Source organism: Asterias rubens, chromosome 20 (assembly GCF_902459465.1).
Source record: "Asterias rubens chromosome 20, eAstRub1.3, whole genome shotgun sequence".
Lineage (NCBI taxonomy): Eukaryota > Metazoa > Echinodermata > Asteroidea > Forcipulatida > Asteriidae > Asterias > Asterias rubens.
Window position 1 is genome coordinate 12,622,924 of NC_047081.1, and position 19,346 is coordinate 12,642,269.

At 37.9% G+C, this 19,346-nt stretch overlaps 2 protein-coding genes across 3 annotated transcripts; both read right to left on the reverse strand.

Moving 5' to 3' along the window:
• Positions 1-8: 8 nt before the first annotated feature.
• On the reverse strand, positions 9-3,528 carry LOC117303630 (radical S-adenosyl methionine domain-containing protein 1, mitochondrial-like). 2 transcript variants are annotated; one of them, XM_033787845.1, is made up of 2 exons: positions 1,686-3,528; positions 9-1,560 (listed from the first exon to the last, which is right to left on the reverse strand). In XM_033787845.1, the coding sequence occupies exons 1-2, from the start codon at positions 2,212-2,214 to the stop codon at positions 620-622; spliced, it is 1,470 nt and encodes a 489-aa protein (XP_033643736.1). In that variant the 5' UTR covers positions 2,215-3,528; the 3' UTR covers positions 9-619. The 2 variants fall into 2 exon arrangements, with proteins under 2 accessions (XP_033643736.1, XP_033643737.1); XM_033787846.1 differs by having other exon boundaries at positions 1,774-2,007.
• Positions 3,529-4,381: 853 nt separating this feature from the next.
• On the reverse strand, positions 4,382-17,528 carry LOC117303632 (nuclear factor NF-kappa-B p105 subunit-like). The gene is made up of 19 exons (XM_033787847.1): positions 17,154-17,528; positions 16,059-16,332; positions 14,645-14,743; positions 14,265-14,413; positions 13,724-14,019; positions 12,928-13,133; positions 12,047-12,185; positions 11,258-11,500; positions 10,725-10,997; positions 9,398-9,508; positions 8,747-8,897; positions 8,162-8,276; positions 7,662-7,899; positions 7,458-7,546; positions 6,976-7,320; positions 6,561-6,741; positions 6,245-6,417; positions 5,726-5,828; positions 4,382-5,598 (listed from the first exon to the last, which is right to left on the reverse strand). Exons 2-19 carry the CDS (start codon positions 16,284-16,286, stop codon positions 5,438-5,440), a joined length of 3,300 nt encoding a protein of 1,099 aa, XP_033643738.1. The 5' UTR covers positions 16,287-16,332; positions 17,154-17,528; the 3' UTR covers positions 4,382-5,437.
• Positions 17,529-19,346: the final 1,818 nt, after the last annotated feature.

Consider the following 19,346-nt stretch of genomic DNA (forward strand, 5'->3'; position numbering starts at 1 on the left):
ACCACGTATCCAGTGATCTTTATCAAAGTTTGGTTGTTTTATTTTCTACATTTTTCCTTTATACAGGTAAGTTTAGTAGCAAGGAACAGAAAAGACTACATGATAGTTGAATAAGTCAATGAAGTGTAAACAATTCTGATTTATAATGGGATAGTTTCAGGGTGCACAATCATGTCACAGGTGTGGATGCTGTTAAGAATGAGGTATTTAGACAATTTCAGTATTTGTCTGTTTGTATGGAGTCAGTGGGCCATCAAATACAAGATTGTGGGTGCTATTTTTCCATTTTCAAACATCATTTGGCTATCATAATATGAGAGGTTTGCAGTATTACCAGTGTGAATAACACGTTTGAGTAGTGTTGGTTTTGAAACTATGTACATGTACTCCTAAGTGATATTCACATCTAGTGTTTACTGCAAACCTTTTATACTTCCAGCATGCATAACATAATTTGGGGGGCAAGAAGTTTCTTAAAGCACAGTATCAAGAAACAAATAAACCATCTTGCAGAAGGCTGCACTTAAGAATGTAATGCAAACCCAGATCATAGAGAAGTAAGCCTACATGTGGATGTCCGAGTCACAAAGTCTCAAATAGAGTCCCAAAAAGTCTGCAATTAATCAGCTTTTACAGTTTTAAACCAGTTTTGCAGTTTGATCAACAGATGTGGTAAAATAGAATCAAGCAATGACATTCCTTTTACTGTAGCTCTTAATCCAAACTGATCCATTACAATTAGCCCTCCCTTCATAAAATCATCAACTGCATCCCCATCAAACACCTCCCTGAGGCTTGTGACATTACTAAACTGTCCCCAGCGATGGTTTGTGACACCCTTACTTGTTCTCAACCCCACCATCAAATATTCCTGGAGGACATCAAGTTGCGACTGGATGACCCGTTTCCTTGTTCCGTGTCCGTATTTAAGGACTTCACGCATCCACGGTTCTGGTTCTAGAGTTTGTATCCTTGCTTCACGGTTTACCTGTACAGGCTGTAGGTTAAGCTGGTTGGGATTCCAATTATCATGACCTTGTATTTTGACAGATGGTATTCGTTTAGCCGTAGGATTCCTTAATATAAATCTACCATGGGCTCCTGGTCCAATGCCAATGTACTGACCCCCATCCCAGTAAGATTGATTGTGAAGACTCTCAAAGCCTTCCCTTGCAAAGTTAGACACCTCATATCTGTTCAGTCTCTCATTAGCCATTATCTCCACAGCTAACTCATACATATCAGCAGTTACATCCTCAGAAGGGAAGTCAACAGCACCGACTTCAAACATCTTAAATAAAGCTGTGCCTCTTTCCAGGGTGAGTTGGTAGAGAGATACGTGGTTATCACATATTTGAGTAACTTCCTGTAGTTCTTTTTCCCAGGTGGACAGTCTCTGTCCCGGACGCCCAAAGATGACATCGATTGATACTCGTCCTGGAAAGAGTCTTCTGGCTTCTTCAATGCACTTTCTTGATTCATCTGATGTATGATCTCTCCCTAGCAACTGCAGATCCTTATCATTCAAAGCCTGCACACCAAGTGAGACTCTGTTAATACCTGCACAAAATAAACACAAATATTTGATTATAACAATTTTCTTGTATATAAACTTGTTACAATGTAATAAGTTACTTTTGAGAGCAATTTTGTTATTAGACTGTAATGTAATTTTGCTTGACAACCTGCTAGCTTGAATTCCAAGAGTTTGATGCGTCCCACTGAAGTAGGGTTTCCTTCCATGCTAACTTCTGCATCATTGGGCAAACTCACCACACCAGAAACAGCTTCCAAAATGGCAGACAAAGTTTTTGGCTGGGCCAAACTTGGTGTTCCTCCCCCAAAGAATACTGACTTGATGCGTTTGACTCCACTTTCTTGGATCAGTGTCTTGGCCTCTCTGACAAGACATTGCTGCATTTTGTCATTGTCAACATTACTTCTGATGTACTTGTTGAAGTTACAATACGTGCACCGTCTCTGGCAATAGGGCCAATGGACATAGAGTGTGGCTTCTTCTGACCAATGAGTGGTTTGCAAATGTTGATCAGGTACATCTAGCACATTTTCATTTGCTTTATTATGATGAAACTTCCTCCGGTGGTTGTTGAAACAAAGAAGACCTACTGTTCCGCTGACCTCTGGAAATGAATTGCGTGCAAACAATTTCAACAAGTGTGAAAAACTCAAGCGTTGTGACATGAGAAAATGCATCTTTGTCCATGAAAGAATGTCCCTTTAAGTTTAACTACCTAAACTCAAACCAGTGGTTTTGACCAAATTTGCGCCACAACAAACATTGCACTTTTACTTCACAGTCACAATAATGAGACGTTATTACTTTGTGATAGTATCAATCATCTGAAGTTAGATATGCGTAGATCGATAAGCAGGATGGTTTTAATAATCCAATACTCTGCAATAGAATTTAATCAATGACTCTGGTCTTTCTGGATGAAACGTTGGGAGAGTGTTTTTCAACTGTTTTGCGTAATGTGGTAGACGGGAGCTACATGTACGAGTTTCTTTCATCGATATAGCATAATATAGGTAGAGCAAGGTGATTCATCTACTGGGTCGTTGGACAACTGTTGTACTCGTTGCTCTATGTTGAGATCAGAGTGAGCTGCATTTCAAAAAGTCTGACAGTGTGTAGTATTCGGCCTGCAGTGTGTTGTGCCTGTGGTATCCCATCCATTTGTTATGTCCAGACGACGTCTACTGCAGCAGCCTGTGTCCATCGCGGGGTGTCCTGTCGGTGTTTTTGGAGTGGATCGGTGTTCACAATATCGTCTTCTCCTGTGCTAATTTAACATAATGACAGATTTACGAATCAGTTCTTGGATCCCAGTTCTTCAGTCGAGATAAACAAAACTGGGTTTGAAATTTAACTGAAATTATCAAGAGTCAAATGGATCAAGGTCCTTGGCTTTGTCCTACCTCCATCACGGGTGCGTCGCGCAGTCTATCCGAAAAAAAGGCACGATTGTCTAGCGCCCTCTAACGTCACTGGTTTGACGCAGAAATCGGAGATCTCCACCTGAATTTTTGTTGTTAATATTTATTATTGTGATAATTGATTTAAATATATTGGGTAGAATTTAGTATTGGTTTGCTGGTTTTTCGTTCTGCTTTATGTGACCCAACTACAATGTGTACTAAACAATATCTATGCAAAATAACGCAGGATGAAAAGTGGATGGCGGCCGTCACGCACTTTTTTCTTCATTGAGCAGACTATGGGCCATAATCGACAGTCCCCCACCTATATCTCACCCTAAGTCTTTGTGTCTCCTTATTGTCAATTAAGATTAAATAAGGGAGGGAGACTGCCAACATATAGCTGGATAGCTCGACAGTTGGTAGAGTAAACGATTCTTTGTTTTCAACCCCAAACAATAATAAAAACTTTACTAGGTTCCCCCTGTGATAAATTAAGAGGGAAAAAGAACATTGGACTGATGATCAACAACAGGTTATCAGGGCAATCACAACTTTAACAAAACAAACAAACAAACAACTAACAAACAAACAAACAAACAAACAAACAAACAAACAAACAAACAAACAAACAAAAAACCAAACAAACAAACAAACAAACAAACAAGCGAACAAACAAACAGACAAACAAACAAAAACCAACCAACCAACCAACCAACCAACCAACCAACCAACCAACCAACCAACCAACCAAAAAACCAACAAACCAACAAACAAACAAACAAACAAACAAACAAACAAACAAACATCAACAATTGACATACCAAAACACAGTAGGCTACAGTGTATTAGTATAATTTTAACATAAACCTTTCCTTTTTAGAAAATTTATTAATACAATAAAATTAATAAAAAAACATTTTGAGAACAGCATAGGTAATTTTTATAGGAACAAATTGAGAAGTTCGTTCCATCATCAGTTCTGGAAACTAACAAACACAACACACTAATCAAAAATCCACAAAATACAACACTATTGAAAACGTACTGATTCCCATTTGAAGTTATACATGTACTTTGGGAAACACAATCAAGATGGAATTTTAAAGGCAGTGGACGCTATTGGTAATATTACTCAAAATAATTATTAGCATAAAACCTTACTTGGTGACGAGTAATGGGGAGATGTTGATAGTATAAAACATTGTGAGAAACGGCTTCCTCTGAAGTGCCTTAGTTTTTGAGAAAGAAGTAATTTTCCGCGAATTTGATTTCGAGACCTCGAAATCAACCATCTAAATGCAAACAACTTCGTGTGACAGGGGTGTTTTTTTCTTTCATTACTATCTTGCAAGTTTGATGACCAATTGAGCTCAAATTTTCACAGGTTTGTTATTTTATGCATATGTTGAGATACACCAACTGTGAAGGCTAGTCTTCGACAATTACCAATAGTGTCCACTGCCTTTAAATGTAAAAAAATCTATTCGAACCACAATGGATGCTAAATTGGAACTCATGCGACATTACATTGTCAATCTCACCATTACATTGGCAATCTAGAGACACAAGAGACCAATCACCTCCTATGTAATGTGATACAAAGCAATAATGATGTTCTTAAACAAAAGATGCAGCATTTTGCACAACTTGTCCAAGACTCTTTCATAGGTAGTGATGTACACAAATCCAAACTAATATGATTTAAACTAGAGTGTGTTTGGAGGCTACACATTGTTCATAAAACAAACAGGTTGATAAACAGCATTGAGCCTATTATGCTTTCACCAATGCAATTCCCATCACAGCCATCTCCTTTACTTAACAATGAGCTAACTATCACCATGTTTCTGCTTTAAAGTGAACTGTCCACAAAATTAAAACAAGCAGTTCCTAAAAATATGTTCTGTTTAAATCCTTCTTGACGACTATCAAATAGATTGAAAAACAAGTATTTAAGAAACATTTCTTTATGGCTAACAAGGCTTTACAAAGCTGGTACAATAAAAAGATCCCTGCACTAACAAAGTAGTGCTCCCTTTTGTTTCACTGATGCAATGACAATAAAGCGACAAACATTTACATTTACAAACATAACAGACAATGTCCTGACGACAGTTAAGCCGAAAATTTTTATGATATATGTTGCAGACAAAATTCTGTAAAAAATGTATCTTCAGAAAAAGAAAAAAAACCTATTACACAAGGAAAATATTCCCAAAAATCATTCTAATCTTCCAGCGTTTTGCTATGTTTCCCACAGTTATTTTCTGATAACAAAAACAGTTATCTTAAACACCTAGTTAGAAATTAAGACGTTTCAAGTTCTTCAACTACATAATACCTTAAGATTTAAACCGATAATACAAAGTAGAATATCTCACTTTAATAAACTTCACAAGGCATTTACGAAGCACTATGTACAACTATACAGTCTTTTGGGGAAACAAAACACCACCTATTTTTGCATCAAATTTATTTCTTAACACCAAAATAGCTAAACTTCAATATTCCTGGCATCCGACTGGTTGAACTGATTCGTCATACATCCACGGGACAAACCAGAATCTCCTGTAATCTGCATGGATTGAAGGGAGGATGCCAGACCGGAATCGTTTTGAGTTGTACAATCCAAATCTTTGGGTAAGGGATGAGCAGCTATAGAAAAAAAAATTATCAAATAAAAATAATTGGATTACAATGAAATGAGTTGAAAGGGCTTAGGAGCGAGCAGAAAAACCTGGTAAAAAATTCAGGTAAATAATTCCTTTTACAAAAATCCTACCTTTTTTCATTGGCTTCCTTATTTCTGCAATGACGTTAATAGCGTCTTCACGATTTAGACCTTTGAGAACTGAGGTGAGCTCCGTGATAGTTCCATCCATGGCCTATAAACCCACACAAGTGTTAAACAAAAATAATAAGTTACAATAGGAAATTGTTTCCACTATTAAAATTTGTCATCATTATTAGTTCACTCAACAATACTACGCATCAAGGTAGAAGTGGTGCAGTGAACATACTGGAGAACAATGGTGCATTCTCTTCAGCCGCGTATAGCATCTATTTAGACCAAACTGCAACCAAGTTGCTGGCTTTGTAGTGTTAGATTTGCTTTCAACATGTTAAAGAATACAAATTTTACTTACTACGTATCAGTTCAAAAAGTTTATATAACTGGGGTTTGGTGCGCTGATGTGATGATTGCTAATGGTGGAATGTTTGCATGAACTACATGGGTGTTTTGAGCAATGAGTGGCATCCATAGTGCATTATGCCATTAATTGTCTACCAGCTAACTTACCTCATACTGGTCAAGCAGTATACTTGTGGGGCTATCAAACTGCTTTAATTGGTTAATCATGTTGCCAAGGCCCAAGTGGTCTGCAAGAGACAACCAATCCCTGTGGGGTTTTATCTCATCCAGGAGCGACGATAATTTCTGACGAGTTAAGGAATCCAGGCGATTCAAATCTCCTAATTAGAGGAAAAATAAATTTAAAAACAATTTGAAGTAACAGTTTGATTCAACATATCAAGATAAAGGATCATTCAGTACAACCAGATTTGTGACTACTGTGGTGAACATAATGAGATAAATCTTGGAACTGCCAACCTACCTGTGGGAGTGAAGCGGAGGCTAGTGCTTGATTTATTTGCAGTAGAGGTGTAGGAATCAGACATATTGGTCTTAGAGGCGTAGGAACCAGAAACAGCTGATACCAAACTCTCTTCAAATCTAGGTGTGGATTCTGACACTGAACTGGATATGTAGTCCTCACCATTCAAAATTTTCAACATCTGTGGTACATTTAAAAAAGACAAGAAATATGTGAAAATTTCAACAAATTTATTCATCCTAGCCATTGTCTGTTTTTAAATGATTTTAATGTGTCAATGTTTTTACTGTATGCAGGGATTTGAATTACCCTTTGGGATCTAATAAAGATAATGGCATTGTATTGTATTAACAATAATACAACATGTAGACAAAACAAGTTTTGTCATTTCTGAGAATGTGGAAAGAGTCCTTACCCTCTCAGAGCATGCCAGATCCACTGATGTCTTGCCACTAAGTATCTCATTATTGTACTCGTCTTCAAATATCTCCACATGTCCTTCATCAGATATTACACCAGTCTCCCCAGCCATCTCGTTGGAAGAGGTGTCAAAGTTCTCAATGCTTGGTTCTGCTCCAGCACTAACCAGAACTGCAGCAACAGCAACGTAATCAAGGCTGCAAGCAAGATGAAGTGGGGTATCACCAGCAAACGTCTGAATGTGGATATCTGCATCTGCATCAGCAATCAGGTATCCAAGCAGTGAGAAGTTTGCCTGCTCCACGGCGTAATGGAGGGTGGTGCGACCACTTTTACCATCCTGGACAATGAGTCGTTATAGAATGGTATTTAGGACAATTCAACTTACAAAATTATCAATTTAGTATTGGAAAACTTACTGAGGTTTAAGGTTATACTCGAAAAAGTAGGATCAAACTATACATTAATTGCACCTACCTGAACATTAATATCAGCTCCGTTTTTCACCAAAACTTTGAGGTTCTTCAAATCAGAGATCTGAACTGAAATGTGTGCTGCAGTGAAGCCTAAAAAATGGAGAACAAAATAATTGATGTCAAATTTATCATAATCGTTGTTAATACATCCAGCAATAACTTTATTATGAGGTCTAAAGCAAAAAAGATATTAACTTTATATTACCATCAAGATTCTTGAGGTTGATTTCAGTAGGGATTGGATCAATAGAAGCGTTGGACTTTCCAGGAAGTGGTTCCACCCCTTGGACTAAGACCTCTGTTATATCACTAAGACGATTATGAGCAGCTAGGTGGATAGGCATACTCCCGTTATGATCCATGATGTTTGGATCAGCTCCACAACGGAGAAGTAACTCTACAATGTCAGGCTGTTCTGTGATTACAGCAACATGCAGGGGCGTCTAGGGAATAACAAATGAAAACAAAATGGAATTCAGTTTCTGAGGGGGCCAGGTCATAGTTTTCATTGTTAAATCTTGTAATCCGCGGCTCTTTCTGGCCGACACCAAATCAAGATGGTATTGAACATGTTGAATGGTAGATAAACTATGCAAGCCTGCAGTATGATTATAATGTGGTTAAAACATCTACATCAGAGCTTACTGAACCTTTTTTTCTGGCTGTCTTATGAAACATTCCGGATTTGCAGCATTATTTTCTTACCTGATGAAGTTTGTTGTGATGATTAATGATCTTCTGATGAGGAATGCTGATAATGACATTTAAGAGTCCCAAAGCAACGTCGTATTTCTTGTGGATAATTGCCAGATGAAGAGGTCTACGATGGAACAAAATATGAAATAAAACTGTTACAATTTGGAGAGTATCATTTTAAAAAGTTTTTTTTTTGTGAATTCAATTCAATTAAATTTCAATTAAATTCAATTCTTTATTTATCATGCCCAGCATGAACATCACTTTCTCGATTTGCACATTAAAAATACAGTTATTAAAAATAGCACAAAAAAATACATGAACCGTAGAAACTAAAACAGCAACAATATATTAAAAATATCACTTGGCACAAATAAATCGTTTCTAAAATACACTGGAATTAAAATATACATAAAAACAGAAAACAAATAAACCAAGGATGACTTGAAAATGAATGTGGTTTGGGTGGATCAAACAGTCTGAAATCAGGCAAGTAAAGAGGAGGAAAAGTGGGGTAGAAATAATTCAATAGGGTCTTAAAAACAGCACACCACCAAAACGTAGAGCTTCCCCAAACCAATGAAAGCAACTTACGTGTCACCATTCTCATCCTCCACAGCAGTCAGGTGCCTCTGGACCGCTAACAGCATCTTCATATCAGCAGTGATTGCAAAGTCACGCAATGCACGAGATGTACGCTCAGCAAGACGCCAAGCGAGGGATTCATAATCCAATGGAATATCATCTGGGATAATATCAATTAAAACATTGATGATCTTTAAGTCATTAGGATAGGATGTCACTCAAATCATTTATCCCTGGTTCAACCATAAGCTTGGATGTGAAACACAATTGCACAGAGGTTTTAGGTTAAATGGTTTCTGACTGGCATCTCATTGATAAAATAAAAAGACTGCTAACAAAGGGCTAGATAGCTCAGTTGGTATAGTGGCAGCAAATTTAATCTGGAGGTCGAAGGTTCAAAACATGTTTTACTAAATTTGTCTTCGTCATTATCAATAACTATAATTGTAAATAATATATCAACTAAGTGTAATTAAATTTGAGAAATGAAAATACCTGGACTGACTGACAAACAGTGTTTAATTTGTTCACTTTGTTTTGTTGGTAATATGTATTAGTGCTATGTAATTATCTTGACATAGTATACATTTTTTCTTCATTAATATCTAAAAGTTAACAACTGAAACATGTATTCCAGACATAAGCCATTGTTCTACTTACCAGTCTGCACAGAAATATCTCTGGCACTTTTTGCTGGTTCAAAAGTGCTAACTCCAACTCCACTCTGCACACAGGATTCAAATCGCCTGACAGGGCCTTTTGTTGCATCCTCTGTTTTCAGGAGGCAAACAATGTATTTTGATCACAAAATAGTTCTTTATATAGTTTTATCACACAAACACCGGACAGGCATCTCAAAGCGCTAATTATTTGTGTACCAGGGGGCGATTTCACTAACGCGTTTTGGTCGTCGCAAACGCCGAAATCTATCGCTAAATCTAAAATCCATCGCAACTTAGCGATGGATTTTTAGCCGACGATTTCATGTAAACTTAACAATGAATATACTCGTCGCAAAGTTTTATTTAGCGATGACAATCTTGCGATGACATGTTAGTGGTCGCAAAGTGAAAGTTCATCGCAAACTTATGATACATTGCGCTATTCTGTGCTTATAGCTATAGCGGTGTACGTTTTAACATAAAATGAGTGGCGCTACATTATTTTAGTCTTGCGGTCTTTTACCTGGTAGACTCAGATTGCTGATGACAACTATCAGCGACGGAACTGCAGCAAAGAGCCCCTTAATATCGGTAAAAAGGAGATACTATATGGGTTCGATTATTTTAACCATCATTTTTAGAAAAAATGTGTAATGTATTGGCAAATTGACAGTGTGAAGCTTAGTATTATTAGACAGATATGTCAGAATTTTCATCAATCCCACCGTTACAACAGATTTACGAAAACTGTTTATTAAAATCTAAAATTATAATAGAGGCCATAGGCCTATAAATGCTTTAACCCTTTGTAAATGAATGCCTAAACATCGTCCACAATAGTTCGTATGCACCAACATGACAACGATTTACATATACCGGTAAACTGCACAATGCCATTTCACGACCGACGATTTTGTCGCGGGATGTCAAAGGTCACTACTTTTAGCCTCGTACAAAAACTTTATTTCCCTTTGCGATGACTTTAGTGAAACGCAAAATTAGCGACATCGCAATTGCGATGGATTTGAAGTTTGCGATCTCATCGCAAGTGTGTTAGCGATGATCGCAAACATAGACGTTAGTGAAATCGGCCCCAGGTATGCAGAGCTAGAATTAAAAATGATAAGACCCATTTGCATAGCACTGTGTAATGATTTCCAAGGTGATGCAGAACCAACCATGACAGGATATACCCCTTCCCTTTTACAGGTCTTGATTATTATTGTACTGGATTCTATTTGGTTCCAGAGTGCCCCACAGTTGAACAATGCTGGAAAGACCCTTTCTCTAAAAACTGTAATTCAAAATAAATCCCAGACACATACCAAGTATTTGAGAATCTACTTCAAGATCGCTATCAATCTCTCTCTCCCCAATAAGAGTGACTGTAGGTAGAACCGCTGGTTGTGTGTCCTGCACCACTTCAGTCTCGCGGGTAATCTTCAAGTCTTGATCCTTTTCAAAGCTTATACCACGGCTCTGGAAGCCCGCACCCTGGTGATTTTGCTGTTGCTGCTGCTGCTGCTGCTGCTGCTGCTGCTGCTGTTGTTGTTGTTGTTGTTGCTGGATTTGCTGCATGACAATCTGATGATGTTGATCTAAAGGATAAAAAGAAACGAGTCCCAACGTAAATGCCAAGTCTTCCGCGTCAGATTACTTAACAACATGAATTATTTGAAGGAACTTCTTCGCAGCCAAGTGGTTTACCGACCAATCATGCCATGACTTTGACCATCTCCTGTGCATGTCACCTACTTACTTTTAGTATGTTGTGCAAAGAAACAAGTGATACATTAGTCAGCATATGAACATAGCCGACTGTGTTACATCAAGAAGGTACTTTTTAGGATTGACTTACTTCTTTGTGCAATGTTTTGTTGTGTTGTTGCCGGTGCCTGGAAACTGTTATTTGATCCCCCTCCACGCCCACCAGTGAAATTCATATTAAGTGGTCGTTCTGGAGAGAATGGGTACCCTGATCCACCTCCGCTTCCCCCTCCTGAGCCTCCGTAACCTCCCCCCTTGCCTCCACTTCCTCCCAAGAAATGTTCCTGGAATAATGGCAGGTCCTTCCTCCTCTTTCTCATGATACACTCTTTGTCTGCAAGAAAATTAATTTCAATTTATTTATCAATTTTTTATTTCAACAGATTCACCCAGTCAGTGGCAACTGCTGGTTCCCTTAGGTTCATGTCAACAAAAATCTTAAATGATGAAAGATCAAAACAAATTAATAACAATAATATATAAAACCCTCTGCAGGCCTAACTGAATTTATAAAGAAAGGATAAAAGGTTAAAAACTAGTGTGCTGCAGAGTTTTTCAGCGTTGTGTTTCAAAGTGACTCATCACAAAAATAAAAAGCTTCAAGAAAAGTTTGAAAAAAAGAAGAAAAAAAACCCTTCACTATTACAGAAAGAGGGCATTCACAAAAGGAATTATAGGCCACGGACAATGCACAACATATGAACAAATAAATCAACTGATTGATATCAATTACATAACTTGTATAACAAAAAATTCAATAAATTACTGTTATTCAAGTTGGTTTCACATTTTGTTTTCAAATCTGTTTGGAGGGATTTTTCAGGGCATTTCTCCCTTGGGTTGTATTTTCTATGATGTAATTTCTGATCCTGTTGCTTACCGGTAATCTGAGGGTGATAGGTGAATGGTTTAGGTTCGCTCACTTCCTTATCCGATCGCCTCTGAAGTTGAACTTGAACATGTGCTTGTTTGCTTATGTAGCAGTCTTTATATTTGGGTGTCTTGAAAACAATCGCAAACTGCCAGAGAATCAATTGGAAAACAAGTATAAAATTGCAATTATAACTAGACAAGTGTTTGGTGCAAAACAAAAACTGAGGATTTGGGTTATCACAAGATAAATAATTCTGAATTGAAAAAGTCATTGTGAAATTAATGCCATTTTCCCGATACACATGGCTGTTGTTTATTCCGATGCAATAATGTCAAGTTACATGTAAGTATGGAATCCAGAAATAGAACCTGATGCTTTACAGAGCTTAAGTTTACAGCTGATGACAAAGAAACATTATGAACATTCTCCACTAATTTTGCTGTAGTGTTGTAGTAGGGAATATTAACTTCGCATTTGAACTTCGCATTTGAACTTCCTCTTTGAAAGGGATGAAAGGGTAAGTTTGGGTTATGTGTGAAAGGTGCAGAGCATTTTACCAACGAAGTTGTTATAATCTTTAATTGACGAAGTAGACAATCTGAACACTCAAGACTCTCTCGAGTGTTTACAATAGATCCTTCTAACTTCACTCCCAACAAACCCCCAACCCTGTATAAAAACTCAACACTTAACCTCATAATGGTAGTATGACCGACACTAATCAGTGTGAAGCAAAATTAGTTCACTAGTTAATCTCTCAGCGATTCCACAAAATCAAACAAAGAATGCAATTGGATTTGAGTCGAATTAGTGTTTATAAAAAGTGAATAGGTTGCGACCTATTAGAGGCATTGCTTTAAAAGCTCAGTTTTTTCATTATTACCTACCTGTCTGTGGACATCTGTGGGCCCAAAGTCTGCATATGCCTCCCAAATTGTCTCCCCACTTCCGCTTGGGTTCATCTCAAAAAACCTCACATAAATGTCGTCCTTTTGAACTTTATCACAAAGCAGATATACCTCGTCATTCCCTGTCACACATCCTGAGCTCTTGTCCATACGGCAGATTTTTAAAGTTGTTGCACCAGGGGCCTCTGGTTAAGGGAGGGTTGAGAAAAACCAATTAGGCTGATAAACCTTGTCTGCATCAATTCTGAATTTATTTAGGCCATATGGTAGAGAGAACCAGTTGTGTCCTTTAACTATCTACACTAAGTAATCTATACATAAAGGATTTGAATTTTTTTATGGGGGGGGGTGTAGTAGGACCATTGGAAATAAGATCTCATGAGTTATTGTGGTTGCAAAATTCAACCAGTGGTGTAATAGCCTCAGCCTTAAAATTTGTGTGCTATAATTTCCTTTCAGAAGAAACAACTTTAGTAAACAGCTGAATTTCAGCACAAAGTATTCTTTAGCAAATTAGAGTGAACTACATGTACATGTACACATAAAGTCACATTGGGTGCTTGATATGTGGCATGGTGTACCTACCCCCCCCCCCCCCAAACCATTTGTTGTCTTCATTATGGTGTTAGGAGTTATTTACAGATATGTCCGGGGGGGATTTCTTATTTCTGTACATGAGGTGAAGAGTGTATTAAAGAATAGAAAAGTTTAGTGGCCACATATCATTAGAAATGATAGTCATATTGATTAAACTACAATGAAACTGTAAGCTTACTGCTGTCAAAGATGGGTAGTGATGTGACAGGAGCCAGAGGACGCGTGTAATGTCCCTGACTGTCTGGAAGGTAGGCTTGAAAACACAAGCACACCTTAGACAGATCCATCTCCTTGGCCATTTCCTTGGCTTTCTTGGCAAGGGCTGGCTCAGTCTCAAGCAGATGCTGTGCTCCAGGTACGAATCCCTTATCACCAAGAAAAGTCCTATAAAGCTTCTGCTGTTCACGAAGACGATCTTTCAAGACCCTCTCAACATTCTTGCGAGTTACATGAAGGATGCCAAGGTTTGGAAAGCTGGAATAAAAAACATCTCTAATTAAGGACTGAAACTTTGTTTGACATTAGGGAGAAGCTAGTGCCAGACAATTTAACACCTGAGGAATATTCTTGGGTTTTTTGAAGGGGCATTGCCATCTTTAATCCGAAAAGACACGTTATTGGTAAATCTAAGAAAATATAAGAAACTGTTGAAGAAGCTTCAAGACAAAGACCTGGGCAAACAGAGGCTATGTCCTCAAGATAATTCTAGGCTAACATACCTTGCAGTCATGTCTGTAGGTCCGACCTGCACAGTGCATGATCCATCAGTGCAGTGTTTGCCAACGATGCTATGTGCATGGGGTTTAGGTAGATCTTCACTGGTTACCAAGGAAACAACAATTCTTGCTGGTCCAGTATAGTTAAGTATCTACCACACACACAACTAAACAGTTAGCTTTGAATTCTTACAAATTATTGTATTTTGACTGATTTGTAAAAAAAAAAATGATAATAGCATCATCACTATCTTAATAAACGTTAATGCTTAATGCTTTAGAGAACCCTTTACCCAAAATTTCCACTCATACTGAAAGTTTCAAACTGTGGTTGGTTGGAACAATACCCCATTTGAAGTTGTTTGGACTTCCCCGGTTCTCACCTCAACTGATGGGAAGGTCTTCTTTCCTCTCTGGCTATGTTGACCCGGGAGACCACCATGTGATGGCCCTTCGCAGTCGTAACGGAACCGAAAGCCACGCTGTATGAGTGGTCAAAATAAAGAATCAATTTTCAACAAAGTGGCTACATGTAGGCTTTTTGTTTTGCAATACAATTTGGTTGATAAATACACTTACCTAATGATGCAATACCACAGGGTCCAATCCTGCTTTAAGCACAACAACCAGCTAAATAAGCCTATGGTTTAGACAATTTTTCTCCACAAAACTTTTGAGTCTGATTAATTGTATCTTTCTTTTGGCCCTAAATCAGCATTACATTGACAAAAACCAATCTGCATGTTTGACCCTACCTTTAACACAAAGGTTTCACATTATTTTGATACCCCTATATATGTACATGTTCTGAAATCCCCAGGTTCCTAAACTCAACTCTAAAGTAAAGAGTTACATTGTATGTAGACCAAACCGAACCCTGTAGACGTAGATGTAGACCACGAGGGGTTACAGTAAGGGCCTCGTCAGAACATACTGCAGTCACCTTTGTAATAAACTCCCAATTCATTTGGAATCTGACAGTTCCTTGTCTAACTCTGTAATTGGTTATCAATATATAATTAGCTCAGAATCAGGCATTATGAATATATAACTATCGGTTCCTTTTCCTGATTGAATTACACAAAAGTAGGATGTTTCATTCATTGCAAAGAATTCAAGGCCATACACGAACAAAGACAGACATCGAAAGAGGGTGAGGTAACTCTGTCTAAACCAAATCAAACCTAGAACATCATGTTTCTTTACAAAACTTGGAAACCCTGCGTTTAACCCACTCACCCATGAGCTTACATTATTATTACTATTAATCCATTTATTTCTTTTGTTGGTTGTTATTGTGTTATTGTGAACTACACTGAGGCCATGCCATGGAGAGGATATTGGTGTTGGCCTTGATGCCCCTTTCTTTCTCATGAGATTTTCAATGCCAATCGAGGTGCCTCTTGTTCTTTACAATGAAAATGGCCTTGTCCTCTCAAAGATGAAATTCCATACCAGCCGTGTACGTAAATTGCAGTCCATTATGGTAAAAACTGACTTTATGTAATTTTTGTAAATTTGATGTAAAGGCCAAAATGAATTTCTGTCAATAATGAGGTAAATTGAATCATATATGTAGGCCTAGAGGCCTGTTACTGTATGCGAAAGGCACAACAAAATCTTTTGTAGGCCTACTAGGGCCTATGCTTTTAAAAGATTGTCTAAAAGTTTTCAAGTGTACAATCCCTGACTGAAAGGAAAGTCATATCCTTTGATTATTGTTGATAGCCAGAAGTCTGAGAATAATTGAAAGATTATTCAAAATCTCAATGAATAAATGACTTTTGTTCAAAATACCTGTTTGGGTTGCTCTATGATGCGGAGTTTGGGAGCAGAGAGGTCATTTAGCGTCTGTTGACTCGTTCCTGTCATGACCTCAAGTTGATGAAGGTCAGTTGGCAGAACAGATAAATTCATTTCCGAGGATTGGTTTGATGCTCCGTTATTGTTTAAGAATGCTTGCTGTAACATGTCATTTGGGATCTCAACTGACTGCAGGGAATCAGACCTCTCCTCGTCTGACATCTTTTAAATTGGTGCTTCAAGTGTGACAAGTTGCAGTGTCACAATTCTGGATTGGCATTGGGACAAAACAAAACAAGTCTCTGTTAATATTTTATTAAAAAAAAAAACCCAGAAATGTTAACCTTTTTTTGCTCTTGTTCTTCTTTTCTAGTGCTGCAATTGAAGATAGTCCCACTGCTAGTAACCCTCCTGCTATCTGTGAAGCACCTAATTTAGGAGCACAGAATTCAAACTCTGGTGTTTCTGATCAGCAGACTTTGGGTTCGAATCCCCAGCCGTGATACTTATGTCCGTATAAGGTTATTAAGCAAAACACTTAACCATTGCTTCATCCTTCCGATGGAACGTAAAGTCGTTGGTCCCATGTGTAACGCATAAGAACCCAGAGCACTTATCGAAAGGAGAAGTTGGTGCCCTGGTGTTCCCGACTGTGGCTGCTGTATAGGCCATAGCACAAACCCTTATTTATAACAGAGTTATAAGTAAGATGCTACATAACTGGGTCTCAGAATGCATCTCTGGTGCATGAACCTATCTTTTTGAAAGTTTGTATAATGTACTTAGCGCCTTGGCATGCTAATGCTTGGTACGTCCTTTGATTGGTAGATTCGCTACAAATATGATTTAATTATTAATAACAGATAAAGACTTTGATATTCTAAATAAATCTTGTTATTAAATTTAATTTAAATAACTATATTATAATTATATAATTTTTTTTTTGGAGATGTTCTGTTGTTATTATTATAAATGCAAATAAACAGTCACTTCACCTTCACACATCATTCATAAATCATAGAGTATTACTCTAGCTTCTAGTCTACAGTACACCACACATGCTATTGCTAGTTGCTACATGTATCTTACCTTCCGGTTTTCAATCTTCTTGCGAGGCCAATAGCAATACGAACGAAACCCGAACAAACACAAAAACAGAACGATGAGCTATTCTATATTATGTGCTGCTGCCTGTGTGTGTAAATTTCCAGTGTGACTGAAATCGTGTTGTTTTTTCACTCTTGGAATTGTTGTTAATCTATCGTGAGCTTTTTAATGTTGCCTGGTCAAGTCGTGAATTTGCAGAGTGAGGTTTCTACAAGCTGCAGGAAAGTAGAACTAGAAGAGTCTTCATCGACTGTGGTTTACACAACACATGAATTTCTGGGTTTTTCCTTGTTGTTTCTGGTTTCAGTTGTTGTCGTGTAGATAGATGGCGCGGGTCGTGTGATGTTGCAATTGCAGAATCTATTTTTAGTTCCGGGAAAAACCCAGGATTGCACTGAGCATGCTCAGATGTATGGGGTTTGCCCACAACGCTGGCGTTCTGTTCTACTACTTGAAAAGAGATGGCGTTCTTATTATAGGGACCAGTGATTACGACAACCTTGCGGAGTAGTGTTTCAAATACCTATGCAATGGGGATTTACCCAGTTATTACCTTGCTTCAAAATGACGTTTGTATATGGACACAAGCTTTCGTGTTTTTTATATTTTATTACCAACACCACAGAAAATGAGGAGGAGGGGGGGGGGGGGGGGGGGGGTGTTACGCATTCATGATTGGAAATGCTCTGAAAATGTAACTGCATTGTTTCTGTGTATATTTGGTTTGCGGTAACACCAAGTGTGTGGCCTATCTACTTGCAAGTTAGTTGTTCTTAGAGAACTGTCTTGCTTTATTCTACTGCCGCGGAGTATGATAATCGGAGATCGGGAGACTTCTCAGTTCTGAAAAGAACTGTCCTGCTTTTTAACTATTACCAGGGCGGATGGTATAGAAAATAGACTGGACTACTAGTACTATAGGAACGTAATTAACTGTACTGCCGCGGAGTCAGTTCTGAATTGGTCTCAACGTTTCGACTAGCTTGCTCTAGTCATCGTTAGGTTTCTGTTGCAAATGCTGAATTTTATACTGCTCCGTAAAAAAAAACTCCGAAACGTAGTAATTACTGGTTCGCCCCAATAAACAATTCTTTCACAGGTTTATTGTTCTATACGTACAGTAATCTGTACATAATAATTTGTGTTTCACCCTGTCTCGAAGACACATTCCTACCTTATTTCTCTTGTAAGATTTACTGCCATTTTAATTATCAACTTGCGAATCCAACTTGTAAAAACAACCCACAATGACCAGAAGGAACTCGACGAATCACTAGAAACAACACCAACGACGAAAAGATGATACTTTACCGAAGCCAGATTGGTTTAGTCTCGCAGCACGGCTTAAAAAAAATATTGGCGAAGTTTTGAACGAGGTATGAAATGTGTGCCTATTTTTTGTACCTTAGAAGACCAATGACAAAACAAAAAAGGGAAAACAACGGGTCTCCATAGGGGAATACGAAAGACTTATGTGTCACCGTCTGTGGGAAAATTATAAGTGCAAAAACAGGACCTTAAACAAACAGAACACTCTAAAACCCTAAATGGGACATAATTTACGAGTAGGAAAACACTTTCGTTGAAATCAAGTTCATTTTGGTTACATAACCCACCTTTTATTTTATTTTTATTTTTAGCAAGTCGATGACTCAACAAGTTATACAAAACAGCAAGAGGTTATGTCAAGAAAGAGGGAATCAGATGAAATCTAGCACAGTGATGCACCGGTTTTGCAAGGGTCGAGTGAAATGCCTTTAACAGTTGACGAAGAGCAAATGAAAGACTTGGGTGCAGGGCAAGAGACTCAACAAATAGAAGCAGGGGGTAACAAACCTCAACGCTTAGGACTTGTGAAGCGTTTATCAAACAAAATAGAAGAAACGCTCACACAAAATACAGCATGATATGAAACACAAACAAAATAAACAACTTAATGAGTGTAGTGTGGTATTGATATGTACATTTTATACAACCATTAATACCTTTTGCCTGGAAACATAATGTTTTCTTCTTCAAACATTAGAGTATGTTTCTGAACAATAAAATAATTTTTTTAGTAATTATTTTTAACGATTTATATGTTTAACCAAATAAATAAAGTTGTGTGGGGGTGACTCCGCCTACCCCTTTGACGTCAATTGAGGCAGACTTTGCCTCGATCGAACATCGAAC